General features: G+C 45.1%; 1 protein-coding gene across 2 annotated transcripts in view; it reads right to left on the bottom strand.

The window, feature by feature from the left end:
* Nucleotides 1-24,072, bottom strand: part of CABLES1 (Cdk5 and Abl enzyme substrate 1) — a 70,653-nt gene extending 46,581 nt beyond the window's left edge. The window contains exon 1 of one of the 2 annotated variants that reach the window (XM_064435178.1): nt 23,429-24,072. In XM_064435178.1, the coding sequence (XP_064291248.1) occupies nt 23,429-23,946 (518 nt within the window). In that variant the 5' untranslated portion in view covers nt 23,947-24,072. The remainder of the gene's footprint in view (nt 1-23,428) is intronic. The other variant, XM_064435167.1, reaches the window with a different exon arrangement.
* Between the last annotated feature and the right edge of the window lie 523 nt (nt 24,073-24,595).

The following is a 24,595-nucleotide window of genomic DNA, read 5'->3' as shown; positions in this document are numbered from 1 at the left end:
CCCAGCAGTCACCCTAATGAACATTTCATTGACTTGGCAAATGGAGCCTCCATCTGCAGGCTGGGGAAGTGCCTTTCCCGGGATCAATACGCCCCCAAGAGCACACATGGCAACGGGCAGAGGCCAGAGGCTAGAAAGCACCTCCCCAGCTCTCTGCTGAAAACAGCCTCTTTGCAGGGCACCATCCCCACTCACTCAGAGAGCACATGCTGCTCTGCCACCCCACAAACAGCTGCATATGCAGACAGAAAGGTTCCCAAATGTATGGCCTTTTATTTTTTTATATTTCCCACATACTGTCACAGTGCTGGGTTACAAAATGTAATCTGAGAAATCTCCTGCTTAGTAAATTATGTAATTATTGGAGAGCTGAATTTTTGTGGGTGCCAGGAAGTTGGCTGGCTAGGAAATACTCAGCAATGAGATATCAGTTTTCAATCAGTTTTTGAGGTGCAAAAAGCCACAAAAAAAGGTCAAGACATTTAAACAATGCCCTTAACAACATGCTTTAACTTTTGGTCAGGCAGTGGACTAGATGATCCTTGCAGGCTCCTTCCAACTGCAATATTTTATTCTATTTTATTCAAAAAGCAGATTCATTAACACATCAACAGTGAGGAAAATTGCCAGAGCACTCTGTTAGACTGAGTCTACTGATACTTTATATTATCAGAATGATAAGATAGCATCTCACAGTGACAAAGCTGGCCAACAACAGTTTAGGGGACAGATATTAGAATGCAGCACAAGACACAAATTTCACTTTTTCTGTATTTCCCTGTCTTGGTTTCCTCATGTTGTGCCAGAACGATCAGAGGCAGCAGCTCTGGCAGATGCAAGAACAGGCAGTCTCCTTAAAGTGAGATAGCTGTACCAAATAACTTCAGTGATGATTCAGTGACTTGTTCAGTGTCTCACCAGCACATCCAAAAGATTTGTTGCATTCATGCTATGCAAAGAGGAAGGGTAGAGGTTGGCTGACCAACCCCAACATTCACAGTGATCCACTTCAAATGTGTATTGAGCCCACAGTTTGATCTTGTCTATAGAGCATATAAGCAAATAAATAGATAAAGCAATCATTAAAGCAAAATAACCAACAATTAACTGTGGTTGCAAACCCATCTCCTGGTAGAGATGATTAATTGGGAACGGGGTCACATCCTGGCCTTACAGGAAGTCTGGAGGATCTGAGTTACCCAGCTCTCCCTGTCACAAACAAACAACAAAACAATTAAGCTATGATGAGTTTATATAACCTGTACATTACTTCAGACATCTGTACACTCAGGAGGTGGGGACAAAAAGTTTAAAAATTACTCTTAAGTCCCAGGACAGGGCAGTTTGATAGTGCATATCCCTCCTCTTCTTCTGAGGCTCAGGAGAGGCAGGGATGGCTTCCATAATCCCACATTTGATGAAGGACCTCCCCTTGTCAATAGCTTCATTAAAAAAACATTCAGAAGGGTAAAAAGCAGCACTCAACATTATTAAATCCTCTCAGCAGTCAAATACAACTGCCTGAGGTCTCTGCCTCCAAGTATCTGGGAAGCAGAGGAGCAAATCACAACACCAGACCTGAAAAACACCTGCCACGGGGCCCTGAGCTGATGCAGTGGTTGGTTCTTCCAAAGATGAGGTGTGGTCCACTGACTTAGTCTGAAATGACCTGGTTTGAGTGATTTCCAGGGTCTGGAAGAGTAGTGCTGTAGCTGTAGCCATGCTAAGTACAACCTTAGGCAGACCTTTGGATGGCAAATGCCATGACTGTAGATGCAAAAACATATTTAATTCTTCTTTAGTGGAGACTCTTTTTTGTGTGTATTTTTTCTTGTTGGTGTTTAATTTCTTTATACACATGCACTTTTTAAATGGCTTTAAGAAGAAAAGCCACTAAGCCAATGCAGAAATGGATATATTTGATTTTAAAGGCTCTGTCTATCTAAGTGGAACAAATCAATCACATTAGCATTTCCCTGGGGTGAACAGGCATATGGATAGAACCCTTGCGGATGTAAGATTTTCAGTCTTTCTGGTCTCCCCTTCCTTTTCTCTTCTCAAAATCTCTGCATTTCCACCAGCAGCCTTTAGAGACAAAGGGTCTGTAACTTGTTTTCAGAGTTGCATTATGGCCTAGTCCTCCCTCAGTCAGAGGACTTTTCTTGATAACATAAAACAAGGCACTTTGTCATCTGACTCAGTGGCAATTTTAAAGCTCTGCAATGAATTGCAATGAATTTGCAGCTCATTAGCAATGAATTAAGTTGATGAAAGGTCACAAGGAACCAAGGACAATTTTTACAAAGCATCTCCAGGCAGTTTTTCCAGACCATCAGCTCTCTTTCGCTAACCCAAGAACACATCTCACACTCTTTAGAAAGCCAACCGCCTGTTTCCCCATAAAAAAATCCCAAAGTATCGCCTAATGAAACACACGAAGAGTCCTTCTCATGCTATGGGAACACATTTCAGGATTCTGCTCACATGTTTTTTACTCAGGCATGCTTTGATGTAATAACAGGGGAGAGAAATTTTGAAGGATTTACAGATTAATCAGCCAGAGCATGGATGTAGGTTAGGACTATGAGAACTGTGCTCCTCTGGGATATTATCTGCAGCTCAACTTACCCGAGATGAAATGAAATGTGCTTTGGGAATGCAAATGAATTAGAATGTCACAAAAAGTAATTCAATTTGCAGCAGTGGGGTTTTGAATTCCATTAGTTACATACAAGACCTTTATTTAACTGTAAACCTGGTACAATACTTAGTATGATTTCCAATTTGAAATTCATTTTACTGTTATTTTAAAAATCAGGCCTGGTAACTACTGACAGATTTTCAGGTCATGTCTCTATTATATGTATGTACATCTCTATGCCACTGCACACTTATGGATGCTCTGTAACAGATATGCACAGCAGATCTGTGGGATCTCTCACACATTAAAAAAAAAAGGGTAAGACTTTCATTCATTTCACCACTGTGGAAGAGGTAAGTGGAACAAGACAGCTAATTAGTCATTCTCCATTTCAATCCTCGATAACCACAAAGAGAGCTTGTTTTTTTACTGCAGGCATTGTCTTACATCAAACAATTTGTAGATAAGAAAAACCAGTTCTCTTCCTGAAGGCACATACACAAGTATTTTGATAGAAAAGATGAAACAGCATTAGAAATTAACTGTAACACTTCTTCCCTTCCCTAGCCACCAGAGTATGTCCATTAGGGCACATTGCTAATATACAACTATATTATCCAGACTGACAAATTTTGCTCAGTCTGCTGTTTTGGCATTACAGAGCACAAGCCATTAATAGCTGACTGTCTCATTCAAATGAAACAAGACAATTATCAGCTGTAACTTACACAATCAATAACACTGCTGCCAGCATTTTCAGCAGAGATTTGATTCTTTTATAGCTCATTTGAAGTCTTTAGGGAACGTGTCATTAGTACATCTGTCCTGCTGTAAACATAATTATCATGCTAAATTCCATTTATCATGCTGATCAGGAAGCACTTTCTATCAGCCCTTCAGACTGGGAACACTGATGAACAGGCAAGGGAATTTGACTGCCCCAGCTATGAGGGAGTGTGCTCACTGCCAGGACCACTGCCCTTTCCAGTCAAGCCTGGGGAATTTTCTGAATAAGCAGGAGACTTGTGCTGACCTCTGACTTTGGGGCACACCATGTTTGAACTTGGGGTGCATCCTACTGGACACTGCTTGCTTGTGTCATTAGTTGATTTTACGCTCTCCTCTAATTCCTTGCTCCTCTCCAAGACCACACTCGTAGGTGGTTCAGGCTTCTGCAGCTGCTGCACAGGCAGCAACTGGATCCACCACGATCATGGCCCTTCATCAGTAGCATAAATCAAGTCCATGTCACAGACAACAGGCAACACCTGCTTCAACTGAGCATCGCTTTTAATGCACAAAACTGGGCTGGGGCCAGGTGTAAATAAACATCAGGTAAACAGGTGTCAACAAACAGTGCTGAATTTTGGCTAAAATGGGTATGAGGTCTTAAGGAGTGAACACCATCAAGACTTATCAAACTCTGATACCTTACGTGCAGAACAGCCCACAGCTGCAGGCTTGATGTGCAGAGAAACTGCCTTCATGGACAACTTAAACCCTGGAGACCTGCAGAACATCCTGACATCAAAGTAAGATAAAGCAAAGTAAAGGTCAGCCCCTGCAAAGACCTCCTGCAAACTATAGCTTCAGATTGGTTTAAAACAGCCTCATTTATACTAATAACCTGATGCTGTGACCAAAAGGCAGCATGCTGCTTCAGCCATCTACCACCCCCTGCATCACACCAGCAGAAGGTCCCCTGCAGCCAGCCAGGTAAGGGAAACACACAAATGATTAGTAATCAGCTTCTCGTGGGTTTTGTGAGGGAGGAAAAGATCTGCTGTCCTCAATGGGATCAGCACAGAACAGTCCTCAAAGCTCCTGCATCCCAGGAGGCTGGGCCAGTAAATGCTGGCTGTCCTCACACCTTCCTCACTGCAGCTACGGGTACCTCCTTCAACCCAGCCACTGAGCAGCACCTGAAACAGGCACAGGGAATAGGCTGGACTGCTTCAAGCTCCTGAAACAGGCACAGGGAATAGGCTGGACTGCTTCAAGCTCCTGAAACAGGCACAGGGAATAGGCTGGACTGCTTCAAGCTCCTGAAACAGGTACAGGGAATAGGCTGGACTGCTTCAAGCTCAACGGACAGAGATGCCAAACAGCCCTGTGGCTAATATTGGTCACATCCAGTCTTTGGAACTTAACATTTTTATTCTGTTGGTTGAAACAATCTTTTTTTTTTTTCCCAGTGTTTAAAAATTGCCTGACAGGACGTAAGGGACCTGCGGATGCCCTGAGGTTGGTGGAATCATACTGCTGCAGCAAAGGGCAAAGGAGGAGGAGACCAACTCCTGATGATATCAGAAAGCAAATGTTGTTTCAAAGAGAAATTATTTGACTGCTGATAAATATGTGATAAAGTTATGGGGTTTTTTTAAATATGGGAGAAATTAATAAATCTAGCTTAAGAAAACTACTATTGGAGGCTGACATTGGTACATGTAGAATAGCCGCATGACCACAGAAACTCCTAAGTTAATACACTGAGCCATTATGGATTGTATTTTAGGCAACTTATTTCCAAATAATTCTGATGTTTCATTTAATTGTATTAAGACAGAGTGACTGTAAGAAATAAGTAGCACAGTGGTTACATCAATTACTCTCTTTAAATTCAAGAATCATGCATATCCAGATTGCTTAATTTCTCCCATACATCTGCATTTGCATATCTTTCTTCTCTGAAGAGCTTTCAAAAGCTCAAGTTTTAATCAGAGGACTATTTTTGATCCTAATTTTCAAGCTGCAGTAAAGCTGCTTCATGACCTAATCTGATGGCAAATGTACCATCATTATACAGTGGTTTCTAGCAAGTTGTACAATAACTAGTCATAATGTTTCTTATTTTTAATCACTGTTACACCAGGTGCCTTGTGTCTAATTAGAGCTATCGATCTGCAGACATTGCTCTAACTCAGACTGGCAGAATACTTGTTGGAGCAAGTGCTGCCTGGGGTGAATAAAATACCCTGCAGGGCAGTGTCTGCACAGCAGCCCCCTGAGACACACCCCAGCACACCAAAGCTGTGAGCCAAGGCAGCCCTGCCTCCTCGTGCACCCAGCTCCAACTTTCTGCTTTTATTTTTGACACTATTCACAGCAAAATCAAAAAATCTCCTATTTCACAGGGAACAGAGCATTTTGACTTGCCCGAAGCCAAAGTTTCACTTAGATTTTATTTTCTTTTTATATATACGCACAGGCATACATATTCATCTATGATACATATGATACAAAAGATACATACCCAGGAAAACAAAAGAATGTTTCCCACTGTTTGAACATGCCCCCTTTCTGAAGAATTTTGCTTCCTGAAAAAAGTTCACAGCGTTTCCTCTGGTTTGGCTTAACAGCTTTAAATGCTGTGCTTCCAGACAGACAGAAAATCTGGCTTACCCACAGCTTCCTCCCCCCGCTCCACATTTAACAGGTCGCTGTTGTGACCACAAGAAAGACGGCGGCTGCTGCTAAAACTTTAATCTCCCCCAAAAGTCGTAATCTTTATATAGCAAATATAATGAGCTTTCTCAGTGACACACTTCAACAATGTTTAACAGGATTGCATAAGCAAAGTTATGTTTAAATCCACTGAAAATGCAACCCAATTCTCCTCAGTCTGCTTTGGTGATAATTAATGACAGATTTCATTAATATTCACTTATCCAGTTTTTTTCTTGTAGGATTGTGTCCTGCTAACACAAGGACAGCAGAGAAGAATTGTCTTCTATTAAAGAAGCTCTGTTAGGCATCACAGATAACATATGAAGCGTGGCCATGCTGTTCTCTATCCTCTATTACCCCTCAATTTTATTCTCTAGAAATTGTTTCAGCCGCTAGTTCCAGGCTGTAACTAGAGGAGGAGTAGGAGGTATTCTGCCACTACTGTCAGACAAGCCACTGGAGGACAGAAAAGGAAAAAAAAAAGTTTCAAAGTATTTAGCAAGGTAATCAAACACTTGGAGGTGGCAAGGTTTCACCAGGGAACACCAAATTATCTATCTTACTCTTAAACAGGAACAGTCAAGAAACACTTTTCTATGTCAATGAAATTTCAGTTTCCCAGGGGAAGACAAGGATGACGCCATAACAGCCTGCCTCTCTAGGGCAGGCTTCAGGAATGCTGCCCCCAGCTCTGCACTCAATGTAAATGTAGGAAAAATCACATGAAGCCATATCCCCCAACCACACTCACAATCCACATTTCACTACAAAAGTCTTAAGTGCAAATCTCTGCAGCTTTTTGAGATCCTCCCAGCTATGGGGGAGGACAGGGAAGTGAAGAGGAAAGTGGGAGGAAGAAGGAAACAGCTGTTTCCCCTTCCCAACCTGGTTATTTCTTCTGAAAGCTTTGATCTCCACTTTATACACAGAGTGTAACAGGAGATACTTTCTTTTCCTCTGTCCTGAAAAATGATGGACAGAAAAGCCTTATCCTCCTTTACTCTTGTGAATCATCTACCCTGTCCCTGCCAGTTTTGCTGGGGAGCTGAAGCAGCAACTTTTGCTGGGCTGCAGAATCCTGTGCAAAGACAACTGTCACTCCCAGCATTTAGTTTTAATTCCCACTTGAAGCCCAGTGAACTACTCCAGAGCATAACAAAAAGTCCATTAAACTTTCCACAGAACCAAGTCTTAAATTTCAAAAATATTTATCTTGATCTCAAAGATGCTCGCTCTAACTTCTGACTCCATGGACAAATGATTTGACAGACCATATACACATAAAAATCAGAAACTGAAAGGAAATTCAGTAACACCAACCTCTCAAGCTATGGACTGGGAAGCTGGCCATGGAATTGCCTAATTTCATGAATATTTGGGAGGAGATACGACTTATTTCGATTCACAGATTACAGCAACAACTGGAGACAAATTCTTGCAAATAAGGCTCACAAGTTCAAGGGGCAGCCCAGTTTGTCCCAGCCCAATATTGCATGGTGGGACAATCCCACAGTGCCACTGCTCAGTTTTCAATGTACATTCACTATTGTCAGTGAATGTATTATTGTCAAAGCCTGTTCTACCACACCCAAGCATTTTAATCAGACACCACGCAGCTGGATTCATACCCCAAAGCCAGGACTGTGGGCAGCTGTCAGCCCCACAGCCACCACAAAGGGAGCAGCTGCTGTTGGGACAAGTTTCAGCAAGAGCAGGCAGTGAGCTACTCCCAGGCACTGCTGTCGGTATGACCACAAAACTGGTAATTCTGAAAAAGCTCCAAGCTGGATCTGAACATCTCCACCCAGCAGGAGATGACACCCCACCTCACTACAGGTTAACAACCTGTAGGGGATTTGGCATGCCCCAGAGCAGCTGGCTGGTTTTGTTGTGACAGGCAATGGTGGCCCTGGGTCACATCCAGAAGAAGGTGTTTTCAAAACAGGAGGCAATTGCCTTGCTGGAAAATAAAATAATTAAAAATTAAATAAAATCAGAAGTCCCTCCTGATGGATTTCAGTATCACAAGTTTCTGGGGGAAGAGAACAAAAGCTGTCCACACACCCAGGCCGTAACCTCAAATACCACTGGGTAGGTGGATGCAAGAACAGAGTCAAGCAGCCAGAAGACGCACTGCTCCCCTTGCACTTCTCTACACCTCCTCCTATAAATTCAGGAAGCACACTGCTGATCATTAGGGTGTGGTGGTTTGTTTTCCAGTTTCACATCCACCTGACCCTGGCTCCTGCTGGGGAAGATGCCACTGCAGAGGCAACTCCCCCGACAGCCCTCCCTGCTCCTGGGGCAGCCTTTGGCACCTGAGCTGCCCCAGCAGCTGTGTTTTCCCCTGACAGCAGGGCCAAGGCAGACCCTAAAAGCACCACAGCAGTGGGCACAGTTGTTACCACTTCCATGGTGATATCCAGCATTTTCCTGAGAGCCCCATCTCCATGAAAATGTATACAAAAGGACTCTGCATGTGCTTATGCTGCACTCAGTATTCATTGCTGATTCTCTGAAAGTGGAAGGCATGAGAGACCTGTGACTCTGTTTAAACAACAAAAACAAAGCTAAAACATATTAAACATTCATGAATTCCCGTGAATCCTCAATGAATCTTATTTTCTGCCTTCTGTTATGTGGCTCTTTAGGGGTACTTTTTTTTTTTACCTTGAAAGCTAGAAATTTTGTCAAAATGGCAGAATGCAAGGGGATTAGACTGAGCATCTCCACCTCTTCTCAACAATTCATTAACTTTGAAAAGCCTCTACCATAGATTGGAAGACTTGGGAGCTGGAAATACTGGAATAACTTCCTCCGCCACAAAGATGGAGAGGAGACAAGGGACCCTTTATCAGGTCATGTGACTCAGAAATGTTGCTAATGCCTCCAACCATCATTAAAAACATATTAAAATCTTATGCAGAAAGACAAGAAATAAAATTTGAGTCCCTGAAAATGCATAATATCGATCTGGCTCTCCTACTCCTTTCAATCAATTAAGCTGTGTATTTCTGAAAGCTGAAAAAATTAAACATGGGGTAATATGAGAGCAGAAGCAGACCTCTGTACTGGCTTAACCCAGCAGCTATTTGAGTTTAGGGTGATACTTTGGATTGTGAAATAAAATCTTGGAATTTTGAACATATTTGCTTCAGTGAGCCTCCACTTTGGGGCCACTAATCCCTTTAATTGCCCCAAATCACCTAGAGGCACCTCCAGGCAGAAAAATCATTGTTCCATAAGCAGCATTACACAGACAACAAAACCCTTAAAGGTAAAACCAGCTGGGGAAAGTTTGACAGCAGCTCATCATGTCTTCTTAGATTAAGTATATTAAAAAGAACCTAAAGCATTAAGTGCCTTGAAAAAAAATCTCATTTTGACCTCATTTTGGATAAAAATTATTTTTTGTCACAGACTTCAGATTTAGTGCCCAGTATTCTCACAGGCTACATTCAGCTTTCAGTATTACAAGAACTAATTGCACACATTCATTTACAAGAACATCTCAAAACTTTCCCTCTAAGATTTTAAAATATACCAGCCTAGTAGTGCAAAGAAGTCACTTAAACCCATAAATTGTTCCAATCCTGTAAAAACTCAACGCACTTCAGTATTCTTAACGAAGGTGCTAACTGCATGACTAATGATGCATTTCTGCAGGAACCTCAGCTGATGGAGCTCATGTTCAAATCAAAACTACAAAACTACTCAAATTTGACTATTTTAAGCAATGTTTTTATGAGTCAAAGGCAACAAATTACCTGGAGAAGTAAGACTGAACATATCTGCAAGTGTTTGCAGGATCAGGCTCTATTTTTATACAGCCTTTTATCAATGACAAAAGCTAATTTAGAAAATTGCCTCATTCAAGAGATGGCACTAAATATAATACAAGGAAGATTTACTTTATAACAGCCTTGAGGGTGTGTTAAAACACACAAAAAAAATCTATCTTTTAAAAAGGATTAAGACATATTTAGATGGCACAGACATGAAATGCAGACCGAACAACTCCAGTACAGATACTAATCATGTGAAATGGATAACCTCATAATATCACACATCTTAGATCATCTGACTTATGTGTCTGTCTGCATATTCAACATCACAGCCCCAAGCTGCAAAAACACAGACAGAGAAGAAAGAGATTCTTGTTTCCTGGTAAAGCTTCTTGCATTAAAGAACTGAATGCAGGGCAAAAGGCCCATTCAAAAATGTGTCACAAAACACTTTCACCACAGACCTAGGAGCTTTGTTGTGAGAGGAGAAAGGGGGAAAAAAAAGGATTTTGAACAACAATATTGACTAATGGGATTATGTATATACAACAGTGTCCCATTCACAACACTCTCCCGGGGAGCTGAACACAAGCTCAATTTTACCTGTGCCAGTAACAGTTACATCATTTTCTGACAGATATTAAGCCAACAGGGTACAGACCACAAAGCTGCTACCAAAAATACTTAATCTTCCAAGGAGGATATCAGACAGGCAATTAAAGTAACAGTAATCCTCCCCTAAACATTACGTTTTATCATCTGTAAATGTACATCCACAAATCTCTCTCTTTGCTTTAAGCAGGAGCCCATGAAACTTTTGTAGAGTATTTTTGGTAACTTAAAGCTTTCAAATTATATGTAATGCAATACCTGGGTAAGTAATACACAGAAAATAGTATCCTGATGACAATGTAACAACACATGAATACAAACTGTTCAGCATCCTTTAGAACTTGCCTGCATGCAAAATCATTTCCTTATTCATATAAGAGAGAAGGAGTATAGAGAAAGAGGCCCTATGAGTATTTCTTTACTTCTTTTTAATATATGAACTAATTTTTCACCTAACCACAGCAAGCATACATGCTTTGAAGGTTTTTAAGAAAAAGAAAGAAAAAAAACCAAAAAACCTGAGAACAAATTTGGGAGTAGAACTGCTGCAGTTCTAGACCGACCTGTGTTTTAGCAACTGGAAAAACTTATTTGTGCACCTCACAGAGAATAAATACAGCTATGAATACAGAATAAACATCCTTGATTGTACTAATAAGATTGAATATAATGTAGACACACAGCTATTGTTTGAAGAAAAACGCATCCAAAAGCTCCACAGTGACAACTCCAGCCCCCTGCCACGCTCCGTCAGGCGCTGTGCAGCCTTGCAGACTGTCAGGACAATGTCAGCAAGGAAAGGGATGGTCAGGTTGTCTGGTGGTCACCACCATGTGCCTGTGGTGCAGCTTTACAGAGCAAGGAGGTGTCAGGAGGCTGCAGCAGCGGGGAGGGGAGCAGACATGGAGTGTGCAGCCAGAGCTGAGGGTCCCCCACAGGTGTTGTTGTGGGGCAGTGAGTAGCACTAGCAGCAGTGGTAGTTGGGATACTCCATCCTGACAGAAGAAAACCATCTCCACAAATTCAACAAGTAAAATGAGGCATGCAAGTGCTAACAGAGCAGCATTCAGCCACCTGTGGCAGAGCAACAATGAGAACTGTGAAGATTTCCTTTCCTGGCAGGATCTGCTAACTGCTATTTGGATAACAGGAGATTCATACGCCTTTATTTTTCATTTTGAAGCAGCAGGACCTTAACAATATGTCCAGATACGGAACCAAAACCACACTTCTGTTGCTGTCTCTTCAACTGCCCGAGAACCCGCAGCATTTTCTGTCCTTCCCAGTAGTCTCTGCAAAGGAAGAAGGTTGAACAAAGTGCCACTATACAAGGGCCATGGCCCCAACAGCCGCAGGAAAAAAAACAGATTATGCAAAACTTGCACTGTTTTGCTTCTGTCACCCTTTGCCTCCTCAGACCTGAACAATAATGAGCTTGTCTAGCATGGAGGAAAGGGTGCAATGGCTTTGTGCTTGGATGGGTCAGAACAGATAAATGCAGAGATGTGCTTGCCAAACCCCACTTGCATCTGGTTGGAATAAGGAAGAAACACAAAGGTGCTTCTCACAAGGGTGAGAAGCTGCAGACAACAGCAACAAGAGAAAACCACAACCCTCCCCCTCTGTGCCTTGGTGTGGTTCCCCCTGGCAAATCTCTGGAGGGATACAACATGAAGGCTCATTTGGTAGCTACTTACATAGAAGTCACAGGTAAAATTTTGTCTTATTGCTTGCACTGAAAGTGAAATCAGCAATACTTTGTATGAAAGTGGGGCTGTTTATTTTCTTTTGATTAAAAAAAATTAGCCCCCCTTGCCAGACCACACAAACAGAAACCACTACTTCCTCAGTCACTGCATGTTCACATCTAAAAAAAGCCCTGGACAAGGGTAAAACCATGGTGGGTATGACATCAGACCACTACACTGATCAAGCTCACAAACTGCCATCAACATGTGATGGCAGTTTTGAAATTTTGGTTTTCCTGTTTCACCTTTTCCACTAAACAGACAGGAAACGTCTGTTAATGTGAACAACTTAATAAAAAAATGTAATATCCATTGTTTTCAGAATCTACCACATTACAAAATTAAAATCTAGAGAGCCCACAACTGACCAGTAAAAAGAAAAGAGATCCCTCCCCATGTCACCAGGGATGTGAATCAAATGTTCACTACCATAATCCCTCATCTTGGAAAGTGGATGTGAGGGTCAAGAGCCTCTCAAAAGACAGTTTCATCTAACATATAAAAATGACACAAAAAAACCCCTTACAAACAAACAAAAAACCAGGAAAGACCATGTTGAAATATTCCTGGGGAATCATACAAAACAAAGAACTGCAACAACTGCAAGGTAAGTGCCAGCTGCACAAAAGACTGTGCCACCCTTGACTGTTGCTATCACATTCATTTACCCAGTAAGATATTCAAGATATGCAATCGCTGGAAGGGTTGGAAATACTACCTCTGCACTTAAAATAGAAAAGACAGGTCTAATCCTGTTCTCATTTGTACCTGAGCAACCCTGCAATTAATTCAGAGGTTGGTCGTTTTCAGATGCCTTGATATTTGCAAACAGGCAGTGGCTTACAAGCGCTTTTTCACGCCAGCCTCTTTGCTCTCAGCCCATCCTCCTCAAGGGAGTGAATTCCAGTTACAACCCACACCTTTCTGCAGTGCCCTATTGCACTAAACAGGTCTTGGGCTTGGGGCTTAGCTCCTAAGGAATATGGAGGAGTAGTGGCATTTTGTACAGCACTGAGCACAGCACCAGTACTGCACTGGGAAAAAACATCCTCGCTCCTGCGGCAATGCTACATCTTCCAGGAGAAGGAAGCCTGCGAGCTCACAAACACACTGCGAGAAAATACACATTTCCATTCCCATCATCTATTCAACCTTCCCACAGAGCGTGAGGGCAGCAACAGAAAATACTGCCTTGAAAGTGCCTGTTCAAGGGTGCTGGCAAATTCATACAATTTGCGGCTTTTATTTTCAAATTCATCTGCTCAAAGTTGCTCCCTGTTGCACCCTAGCACTATCTTTGACTTGAATAGCTTTACATCAATAATGAAACTAATGAACAAACAAGAAACTAGTATTTCTAATAATCTCTTTAAAACAAACAGAAGCAAAAAGCCTGGGACAATGAAGTCTGTTCCTTAAAACAAATGTGTGCAGTCACTCGCTGCTTGCGAGGCTGCTCTCGAGTTCCGCAGTACCTGGAGTGCCTTCTAAAATAGAAAATATTTTATCTTGAGGCAAGTCGTGCACATGGAAAAATACGGATTTTCCAAATAAATCTCAAAGGTCACAATGGAGGTACTTGACAGTGGCACTTTGTGTTCTGCTGTAAATAATTCTCCCTTTTTAAGCAACCACCTCTAAGCTGCCACTTCTTCTGGATTAGCTTATGCTAAAAGATGGGATTCCACAAAGCAGTGAACACCATCAATTAAAAATTAAACCCAGTTTTGCTTTAGAAAATTTGCCTTATAAAATTAAGGAGGTTCCACAATGCTGAAGACAGAGGGTTATGTGAACTCCATTCTTCAAAACACAAACACAACCCTTTGTGCTTTAAAGGCCACACTTCCAAGTCTATTAATAGCAGATGGAGAGTTTTCCACACCTTTTTACATAACCTGATGCAGCACCTGCATGACACACCTACCTAAGCAATTAAACTGCACTTTGCACTGTAGCACCTGAAAGCTGTTTTGCCTCTCTTCCTATTATCCAAAAAAACACCTCCACGTTTTTTAGTCAGAAACGGTATCATTCACTTAACTAAATTCAGGAAACTCTGGAGCGTGCTTGTAACTACCAAACCTCCTCAACTGGGCCCACGTCCCAGGTATCAAGATGGGTCTGTTCATTTTCAAGTAGCTGTCACCTAATGAGGACTTCACTTCCTGTTGTGCCCATCCACCACACCCCATGGACACATGGGCAATACTTCTGTCACCCAGCATTTGCCTGGGTGTAGCTGACGGCAGCCTTGACTGGAAAAGGAGGAAATTAATCTCCTTTTATGTTGTATCTGTAGGTACTAACAGAGGTGCAGAAGCAACAGGAAAATAAAAGTTTGACAAAACCACAAGGAAAAAAGTTGCTGAGTTAAAACCCCAGAAAGATATTTTCAAGACACCTTTCAGACCACAGCTGACATCTAGCTTCTGCTTTATGCTCCACCCTTCACCACAGGCTGGGTACAGTGGGGTAGATAGTGCAGGTTCCTAGAACATGTCCTTGTGAACAGGGAGCAATGAGAGCTTTATGAACTGTAGGTATGGGCTGCACTTGTGCACATGCAAATGTATGTACGTGATCCCAGCAGGCCTGAAGGCAAAGGGCCTTATGTGACATTCACCTCCTGGCTCCCCCTTTCTGCATCCCTACACATGCTGGGGGTACTGCATGAAACCAGACAACTCTCCAGCTGCCACAGTGGTCCTCCCTGACTGCCAAAGGCATCCCATCCCATCCCCATTGGGGCAGTGGGGCTCTGCTCTCCCCTCCTCCAGCACCATGCACCCAGGAAATTCAAATTCAGCAGCCCTCCTTCTGAAGCAGGCTGGCAAAGCTGTGCTGCTTGCACCCTTCTAAGGGCACACCACTAAGCTGGGGGCAGAATCCACTTCTCTGCTAGCAGCTGCAGTGGGCAACAGACTGCTCCAGTGCTGTGAGTTATCTCTGTAAAAAGCAATGGTGATAATATCTGACCCTTCAATCATGATGAAACTAAATCCATGCCACTCTGCCAGCATGTACACCTCCTGTCAAAAAGGGAGAGAGAGCTCAGCTCGGGATCTCTTGCCTTCTCCTCTCCCCTTTCTGGTATATGAACCTCTGTGTCATCCAACCTTGTTGGAGGGCTGGGACATCTCCCTGCACTTCCACCCATGGCATATCTACCAGAAGTAATGATGATAGAAATGCTAGAGCCTTCCACCTTTGTCCATTCAATTCCCTCACCAGGAGTTACTAACCCTGTAAGCCACCTGCAGTGGCTCTCTCTTCATCTTGGAATGGGAAAGGAAATGATGCCCCACAGAAGAGACAAGATAGAGAGAAACCTATCACCAGCCTTCCCACGCTACAGAAGACAAAAGCAACAAGGACAGCAAAAGTGCCTGTGGTTGGTACCTACTGAGGCAGCACCACCACATCCCAGTATCACTTCTCTCTCCCTTGCGCAGACAAAAAAATCTGCAGGTATGACCTGCACAGTCATGGCTGAAGCCACATACAGCAGACAGCACATGGATGGCAGAAAAAACAGCTTAGTGCAAGCAGGCTGCTAACCCAGAGGCATTGATGATTTCTTGGTGCCCAGCATCCTACCCAAAACCCAGGGAAAGGGAAAAGCAATCTCAAGAGCTTCATCCCTGTTTGTTTCATACAGCTCAGCTCCAGCTACATGGTGCAGAAAGAAGTCATCATAATGTCCTTACAGATTTTCCCATTACACAATAAGGGCATTTTTTTTTCATTGCAGGAAAATTTATGCTTCTTTTGAATGCCTTTACCTATAAACTCATGTTCCTATGTCTGATTTGCCTTGACAGCATGTAGATTTGAAAACTTAATCATATTTACCTTGGTAATATGATTATCTCTAGGAGAACCAAAATGCAATCCATTGTTGACTGAAAAATTATGATAAACTTCTCCAGCTTTCCATTTTTTAATCCCACCAATACTATAGAGTCAAATCCCTGATATTGCAGAGATTTACTTGCTAGCAAAATATCATACACTGGTGCTTGATTTAACTGAGCAGTTTTATATAAAAGTAAACATACAGCCCAGGCTTTTCAGGATCTCTTGTCACAGAGGACATACTTTCCTCTGTCATCTGAGACAATGAGTGGAAAACATATTTCAGTTGTGGTGAGTGAATCTTTCCCCAAACCTCAATTTCACAAAATTGCTAGCCTCATCTATAACGACACAGGGGAAAACACCACTGTTTGCTAAGAACATGCAATTGTGCTTTATAGTCATAGATAAGGTGAAAGGTTATTTTAACTTTTTAAAATACTTCTAGAAAAGAAGATAGCCTTTGCTTCACTTCTCATTCACTTCCCAGTTTTCCACAACAGAAAACCTTCCTTAGGCAAACACCCTGAAACACTGCTTCTAAAAGCAGTGCTGGCTTTGAAATACATCATGAGAACAGAAAATACATTTAGCATTGACAGGAAAGCAGTTGCTATGAACATAACACAGTAGCCCTTGTAAGGGAACCTCACAGCTCCTTAAATATGTATCCCCCTAAATCTGCATATTGCACACTGAAAAGCAAGCCCCAAGAATCCCAGAAGCCTCCCACTGGCACATCACGTTTTCACCAACTACCGTTAAATTTTCTTCTGTGAAATGCTTTACCAGGCTCTCTATCCTATCCTTGCAACAACACAAACAAACAAACAAAAAAAAAAACCCAAAAACCAAAACAAACAAAAAAAACACCAAAAAAAGAAGAAAAAAAAAAACACAAAAGAAAACCCCACAAAACCCCCAAAACTTCGGAAAGCCCTTCCTATGAAAATAAATACCATTCCTTAAATTTCTTGGCATGTTATTTGCAAACGACAGGCCAGCAAGCAGATACGCTCCATATGCCAAATTATGTCATTTCCATTTTCTAGAAAGAATACTTCTCACAGCAAACTGGCAAGGGATTTTTCAGTTGGGTTGTGAAAAGAGCCAGCTCTGTGTCTTGCTGCACCTGCTGCGTTGCTAAGTCTGGTATCTGGTGGCAGCCCCACAGCCATCCACAGCAATTCTAGGTCCAGAAAAGAGCTTGTCATAAAGGCTGAGCACACCCTCAGAGGTACTGGCAAATGTTCAGGGGTGAATTCTGTGGATATTTGCATATAGATTTCTGTAGACACCAGCTTGTTCCATTTGCAAATAGAATCTGTTTTCCCATGCTTCGCAAGGGACAAGCTGGTGCCTACAGAAGTTTCAGTGTATCAAAGTCCCAACATATAAACCAAACTTCTGCATTTTTAGGTTAAATTATAAAGAGTAGCCTTTTTCATTTGTGTAGCAGAGAACTTACACTACAAGAGTAGTACAGCTGAAATCAGAGGGTAAAAAATTAGAAAAAAATAAAGAAATCAAGATTTGGTTCTTCTCATTTTTACCTTCCATCATACTCGCTGCACTACTGAGTCTCCAGACAGCCCACCTGACATCTACTTTTTGGAAACAAGGAAATCACAGAATTACTACAGGATTGGGTTGGGGTTTTTTTTTTCTTTCCAGAGAGCACATTTGGCAATCTCATATTTGTCTTTTAGGTGTTTTGAACTGTTCCAAGCTAAGTCGTATCTTCCGCCAGAAGAATTCTCAAAGTCATAATAATTGCAGACTAAAGCACACTTCATATTCAAAAGCTATCATCAAACTATGATCTGTCATTATCCTATTTATCTACCATGGAACTGTGTTTTTGTCATGGTCTGGAGGGCTAGTGACTCACACAGCTGCTACCAATCTTCACCATTTCAAGGTGCTTTCAACACTACTATGGTGCAGATGAAAGCTGTGTAGCAGGCTTCTAAGGAAAAGATCCAGTTTGGCTGCCTGCACAGGAGCTTTGCTGGTAAAGAAAAGGGTGAAAAGAATGATCAAGTAGTGGAAATGCACCCATCACATAAGCAAACCTCCTGAAATTTGCTCCTTCTGCTCTCCTGACAGCTAATGAGGGGTCACTGCACACCAGCCAAGCACCTGTGTGGTACAACCACAGCACCTCCCATGGCAGGCCTAGACCTAGAAAGCTTTGAATTGGCAGCCAGGGAGGGCAAACAGGACTTTCCATGTGTTACCAGCTCAGGTCTCCTCACAGGGGTTAATGTGCACCCACCCAGGCGTATCCCTCTCACCTGGCCAGCTCCAAGGCTGCCTCACTCTGAAACCTGCAGAGTCCTGAGGCTCTGGCAGACACAGCTGCCTCTCAGCATCTGTCTCTCTGTGAAGCTCTCTAATTAATTCCCCAGTACCGATGAATACCATGTTCTGTCCCACTGTTCTACTCTTCAGAACTGACAGCAAAGGGGTTTGCTCCTTGTCTGATGAATAATAACCTTTTTTATCTGACAGAGATGCTCACTAAATAGTATAATAGGAACCTAAAATATGCCAGAGCAAATTCCTGTGGGATTTGTTTTCAAAAGCTTGTGTACTAAGGCAACAAGGGTGCTGCACCTATGGTGTCCATCCATGTGTGTGTCATCCTACTCCAACGATGTCTCAACCACTGGTCAGCTTCGACTAACACCTGGAAGCTGACCCCATTTCCACCACTTTCAAAGGAAGTAACGGAGGGAGGCACAAACATCTGTGCCCTGAGCTAGGGAAATGGCTGGCAGAGACCTGTGGTGGTGAAAGCTGGTCTGTGTGACATAGGGCTGGCCAAGCCCAGCACGTGCCCAGCTCAGAGAACCAGCAGCACATGTGAGTGTCCCTGCACAGCTTGTGGTGAGCGTGAGGACCAGCCTCTCAGCATGGTTGGGGTGAAGGATGTGCTCCTTACAGGACTCATGGAGCTTGTACACTGTGTGCTACTACAGAATCAGCCCCTATTACCTGAGTCTAAGCCCTGCTGTTGAACATTCCCCCTTCAGGGAGGCACAGGAATTTAGCCTCCTGAAGCTGAGGTCAGCAAGCATCCCCTTCTTCAGAGCTAGCAGCTATCAGTGGTATACAAGGTCACACACTTAAGAAAAGACTTTGTTTAGCATGTGCACCTCCCACTGACTTCTCAGACCATTAAATCACTGTTTTCATGCTATGCTTGTACACATCATTCCGAAATTCAGGCTGCCCAAAGGGCTTTAGGTTCAGTGAATAGCAGTGTCCATCACACACTAAAGGGCTGATGTGTTTCCAGCAGCTCACAAGCCACCTCCTGATGCTGGGATGACCCCACGGGGTAGAGGGTGCCCCCAGCTCTTTGTTCTGCCCCCCCTTTCAGAACTCTGCCTGTAAGACACTTGTTTCTGAGAGACTCTTCTTTTGTCTCTTGAGTGTTCAGTTTGGAGGCATCTTCTGCTGTGGGCTGAAACTGCACTGCCTGCCTGCCCAAGGCCATGGGGAACTGGATTGTGACCTCTCAGCCCTTCATCACAAATACTTAATGGCAGGATTCAGCATCCCGGAGGCTTCCTCCAGCACTAACAACCCAGTGAACTTTGCAAACCCTAAAGAAGTCAAGCAAGTCAACTATTCCAGCATCTCCCTTCATTGCATCTCTTCAGAAGATAAATACCAAGGCCAAATGCATCTCTGTCCTTCCTAATAGGTAGAAATAAATTGAATTTTCACAAGCTTTACTAACTGTAAATTAATTTTAGAATTAATCAGCAAACTAGATATATTGTAGGTCAGTAAATTCTGAAGAAAAATCTATCTGGACCATGATAACCTCAGTGTCCTTCTGAGTGGACCTCTCCTCAGTGATTACTCAGCAGATACTCTCTCCTTGCTCCCCAGCACCTGCTCCTCTCAGAAGGAGTTCTCCTGCCCATCTGCCTTCAAAGCTGACGTGGTGACACAGACAAATGCAACTGTAAGCAACGTTTGAACTCTAAATCCAATCATCAATTTGCTTCCTTTGCAAAACAGAAAAAAAAATCCAAAATCAAACAACACAAAAAAAGAGCATGTGCTTGTTTCTAACCACCTGACCCACTGGAAAAGGAAACATCACATATGGAAACAGCAATACTTTTCCCAAAGAAAACTATGGCAACAAGAATTCTAGGCATACACAAAAATAGGGACCATCACCTAATCCACAGGACGTGCAATTATTTTAAACTAGTGTTGCTGAAACCTGGTTTCACAGAACTCCTCACTAATTTCAGATTATTCCATTAAAATGAATTATAATTTCACAAGAAAGAAACCCTGGCTCTAGTTTCTAATAAACTCATGTCCTTGTCCACGTATTCACTACAAATTGAAACAAACTCCTGCAGGAAGACGGGAGCCTTTAGCACCAACCAGCCAACTTCTGAACAAGCCTATTTTTTGCCATTTACATATATAATTACATACTAGCCTCCAAGCAGCTAGAAGCCCCATGTTCCTTTTTTGTATCGTTTGTTTCTTGTGAATACACATAGAGCACAAACCCAAACCACATTAATGATAACCTTGTTAAATATAAACTAGTGTGCAATTATACAAACTGCTAACACAAACAAAAAAGCCAGGGAACTCTGATTATATGTTCACAATGGTTTCTGAAAACCAAATAAAAATAACAACATACAGCAACCTGTCTTGCCTGATACTGTAACAGGAAAAGGTTTCATATTATAATTTACATTTCTCAGCACACAGGACTAGTCTGTCAAACAACTCCTCAAACTCAATTTCAAGCTCACTCACTGCAAGGAGAGCAGCAGTGTGGGAGGAAAGGCAGCCAGTGCACACGTGAACTACCAAAAAAATGTGATTTTCCTCTCTGCATCATCCTTCAGATGAGCTAATGCCTGTCCCTAGGCAGGTGCTGTGACTTTCACCCTGTCACCCTGGGAAGGGCTGGCTGTGTGCTGGGGATTTGGCTCCTTCCTGTCCATTAAGAGAGCAGCAGAAGGGCTGCTCAAACCCTCTGTTCTTGGGCCTGTGCCAGCCCGGTGCATGCCTGTGATTTAACTTCAGTGCAGCCATGGGTGAACCCAGCAGCCAGAGCTCCTACCACACCTTTTCATTAAGAAGATGAGCCACTAACATTCTGTGCAAGCTCTGTGGTCTGCAGCTGCCCGTTCCTGATGTTTAAAAATATATACTTTTTCCAGAACAGAAACAGATCTATTGAAGGCAAAGTCTGCCCTGGACTGCACATGAGCAGCACCACGACAGCCAGCAAAGGTGGGGAACATTACCCAGAGCTCTCCCAAAACCAGGGTCAGCCTTTAGCAAGTGCTACAATGGAAAGACTCATACTTGTCAGTGGAGTAATGCAAAGTCTCCACCACAACCAAATCTAGCTCTCAAGAAAACAAAACAGCATGAGAAAACCAGAATTTTCCTTGCAGCCTGCATCACAAGCAAATATACAGCACAAATGACAGCTGCTACAGGACTAGAAGAGCATCCTGGAAAGGTTTCCTTAGGTGACTTCTCTTGCCATGGACTTGGGTTATCCATTCAGTTTGTTTGCATGCTAGCAGCACAGCTGAACTTGCCAGACTCTGGATTTCTAGGTTGTAAACAAGAACAGTAATTACCTTTCCCTCTTCAACTCCACTCTGTTCTCAAGCAATTAAAAAAAAAAAAACAACAAAAAAAAAACCAATAGTTTGTGGAAGGAAGCTTTCAGAAAGTGGGGAAAAAGGAGCAAAGAGAAAAAATGACTGGAAGAGGAAGGGCTAAGTAGACTGATATCAGTGAGATCTAAGTATCTTTCCCAGAACCAAGCACAGGATAAAAGCATGCAAGAAACAAAAACCAAGGATGATCCCTGGGAATCAAGAACAGTAATACTGGAATCGTGCAACAACAATAAACTCACTAAGTAGAAGGTCGAGAAGAACCCAATCTCCTGAATGCTAAGTTCAAGAGTAGAAAAGCAATTCCCAAATCATGGTCTGTGGGTCACTTCTCCCCCACAAGGCTGTGGGCAGAATCACATCACAGAATGAAATGCATGAGTGTGAGTGTGTGTGTGACACAGCTGTGCAGCTGATCCACAGAGCAATTAGAGGGTTGTCACTGCAGAAAATGTTTTGAGAGACACATGACTGGGAGCAGAAGGGTGGTAACTCACCAGCAGGCATTCTGCTTGGGAAGGTGCGGCTCCCTCTAGCACAGCACCTGAAAGGGGCTCAAAAAAGCCACCAGAACGACCCAGATGGAAGGGGGAGGAAAAAAAAACAACCAAGAGTGGGGCATGCAGCTAAGATAACTTTCCCCTGGAATACTTCCAATTTCTCCAAGCTGGTTGGTTTTGAAAGGGACTTTTCTGCAGCGATCTATGCTCAATTACCCTTATAAACCCTTGCAATAACATGTGACTCAAAGTCTACCTATTTGTCCAAGGGAGAAACAAGGAGGGAGTGTGGCAAATGGGGAATGTGGGAGTGGCTGCCGATGTGGGCTTGGGGAGCACAGTCATTTCCTCCAGCTTCTTCCCCCCCTCCGTCTTTGATATCTGAGTATGTTGTTGAGGAAGTAAAGGAAGGTGATTTTGTATCCACAGGCATTCACACATTTTTACATGATTGCACCTTCTTAGCCAGACGTCTCAGCTTGAGAGCTGAAGCAGGTGAGGTTGTTCCTTCGGGAATTAAAAGGCAAAAGAGTACCCGGTGGCAAGAAACGACCCAGAGGAACAAAGTGCTTGGAGATAAAGAGCTTATTTAGGGTGCTAGCGAGACGCGGCATAAACCATGCGCTCGCACCCTAATCCGTGGATTTCGATGCAAAGATTTCCTTCCCCCTTGCGGGCTACCAGACCTGGCTACAGCTCACTTGACTCAGAGCCGCTTCCCAGCCTGCTGTCCTATAGGACCGGCAGCAAGGGGGGCTGAATCCCCCACGGGTCGGGAGCGCGGGGTGACGCTGGGCTGGGCTGCTGCGGGCACGGCTGCTGAGCGGCACGGAAACTTTCAGCCACTCGCGCCGGGCGGGACAGACCGACCGACGGGCTGCTGCGGCCCGGGAGGCTCGGGCACCTCCGCGGACCTGCCCCTGCACGCTCGCACATCCCCGCAGCTGCCGCTGCTGCCCGGCCGGACGGCAGCGGAGCCGGCCCCGCGGAGGGAGGCTCCCGCCCCGCGGCTATCGGGCCTCCCTCTCCCCACGGCTTCCCCCGGCCGCCCGGCGGCCGTGCCCGCCCGAACCGAGCCCATCGCCATCCTGCGCATCCCTTATCCCCGCATGCCGAGCATCCCTCATCCCGCGGCGCTGCTTACCGGGACCGCTGCAGCTCGAAGGCGGCGGCGGGGCCGGGCTGCCCCAGCTCTCCGCTGCCGCCGATGCTGCCCTGGGGGCTGGTGCGGCCGAAGGGCGCCGGCAGCACCCCCGCCGTGAAGGAGTTGAGGCGGCCGCGGCTGCCCGCCGCCGCGGCGCCCAGGAAGACGGCGGGCGGCACCTGCACCGCGGTGAAGGCGTCCTCCTCCTCCTCCTCGTCTTCCTCCTCCTCCGGGGGCTCGGCGGGCGCCGCCGGGGGGCTGCCCAGCCGCGGCGGCGGCTGCGCCTGGCGGGGCCGGGCGGCGGGGCCGTCGCTGCCCGGCGGCGGGGGCCGCCCGTCGAGGGAGATGCTGGTGAGGAAGGAGAGCGCGGCCTGCCTGCGGCGGGGGTCGCTGCGCGCCGGCGGCTGCGGCGGCCCCGGCGGCGGCTGCGGCGCTTTCCTGGGGCAGGGCTCCGCCGGCGGCGGCAGGGGCCCGGCGGCGGGACTGCCAGGGCTGGCGGCGGTGGCGGCCGCCGCCATTGTCGGCCGGCTCCCCCTCCCCTCGCCGGCGGCCGGGCGCTGCCTGTCGCTGCCGGCCCGTCAGGCGGGCGGGCGGCGGGGCACGGGCGCCGCGCTCCCCGCGGGGTGCATGGGGGTGCCGAGGGCTGCGCTCCGCCCGGCCGCGCCGCGCTGCCCCGGGGCCCCGCCGCCCGCCCGCTCCGTATTTATAGGTGCAGCAGCCGCGCCGCCGAGCGCCCTGTGCAATAACACGGCAATCACGTGTGGGAAACGGGGCGCTGGAGGAAAACAAAAGCCCGGCCAGCAGCCCGGAGGAGGAGGAGGGAGAAGGGTGGGTCTCGGCGAGCTCCCTCCTTTCAACCTCTCTTTTTTTTTTTTTTTTTTTTTCTTCCCTTTCACCCCCTTCCCTCCTCCTCCTCCTCCTCCTCTTTTTCCCTTCCTGGATGCGTGGGGGCGGGCGGGAGCCGGGGAAGGTGGAGTCTGTGCCCGTAGTACTCGGCACATGGCCCTCGGAGCCCGGCACAGACCGCTCCGGACCCGGGGCTGCGGCTGGCCTCGGCCCGTCTGCGGCACCGGGAGCAGCGCTGGGAGCGGCACCGGGATGCAGCTGTGCCGTGCCAAGCGGCCCTGGCGCTGCCCGCTGGTTTTCCCGGGTGGGGGCTGGCGCCCG

Source organism: Passer domesticus, chromosome 1, assembly GCF_036417665.1.
Source record: "Passer domesticus isolate bPasDom1 chromosome 1, bPasDom1.hap1, whole genome shotgun sequence".
Taxonomy (NCBI): Eukaryota; Metazoa; Chordata; class Aves; order Passeriformes; family Passeridae; genus Passer; species Passer domesticus.
Note: the sequence above shows the minus strand (reverse complement) of the source record. Positions and strands in the feature narration are given on the sequence as shown.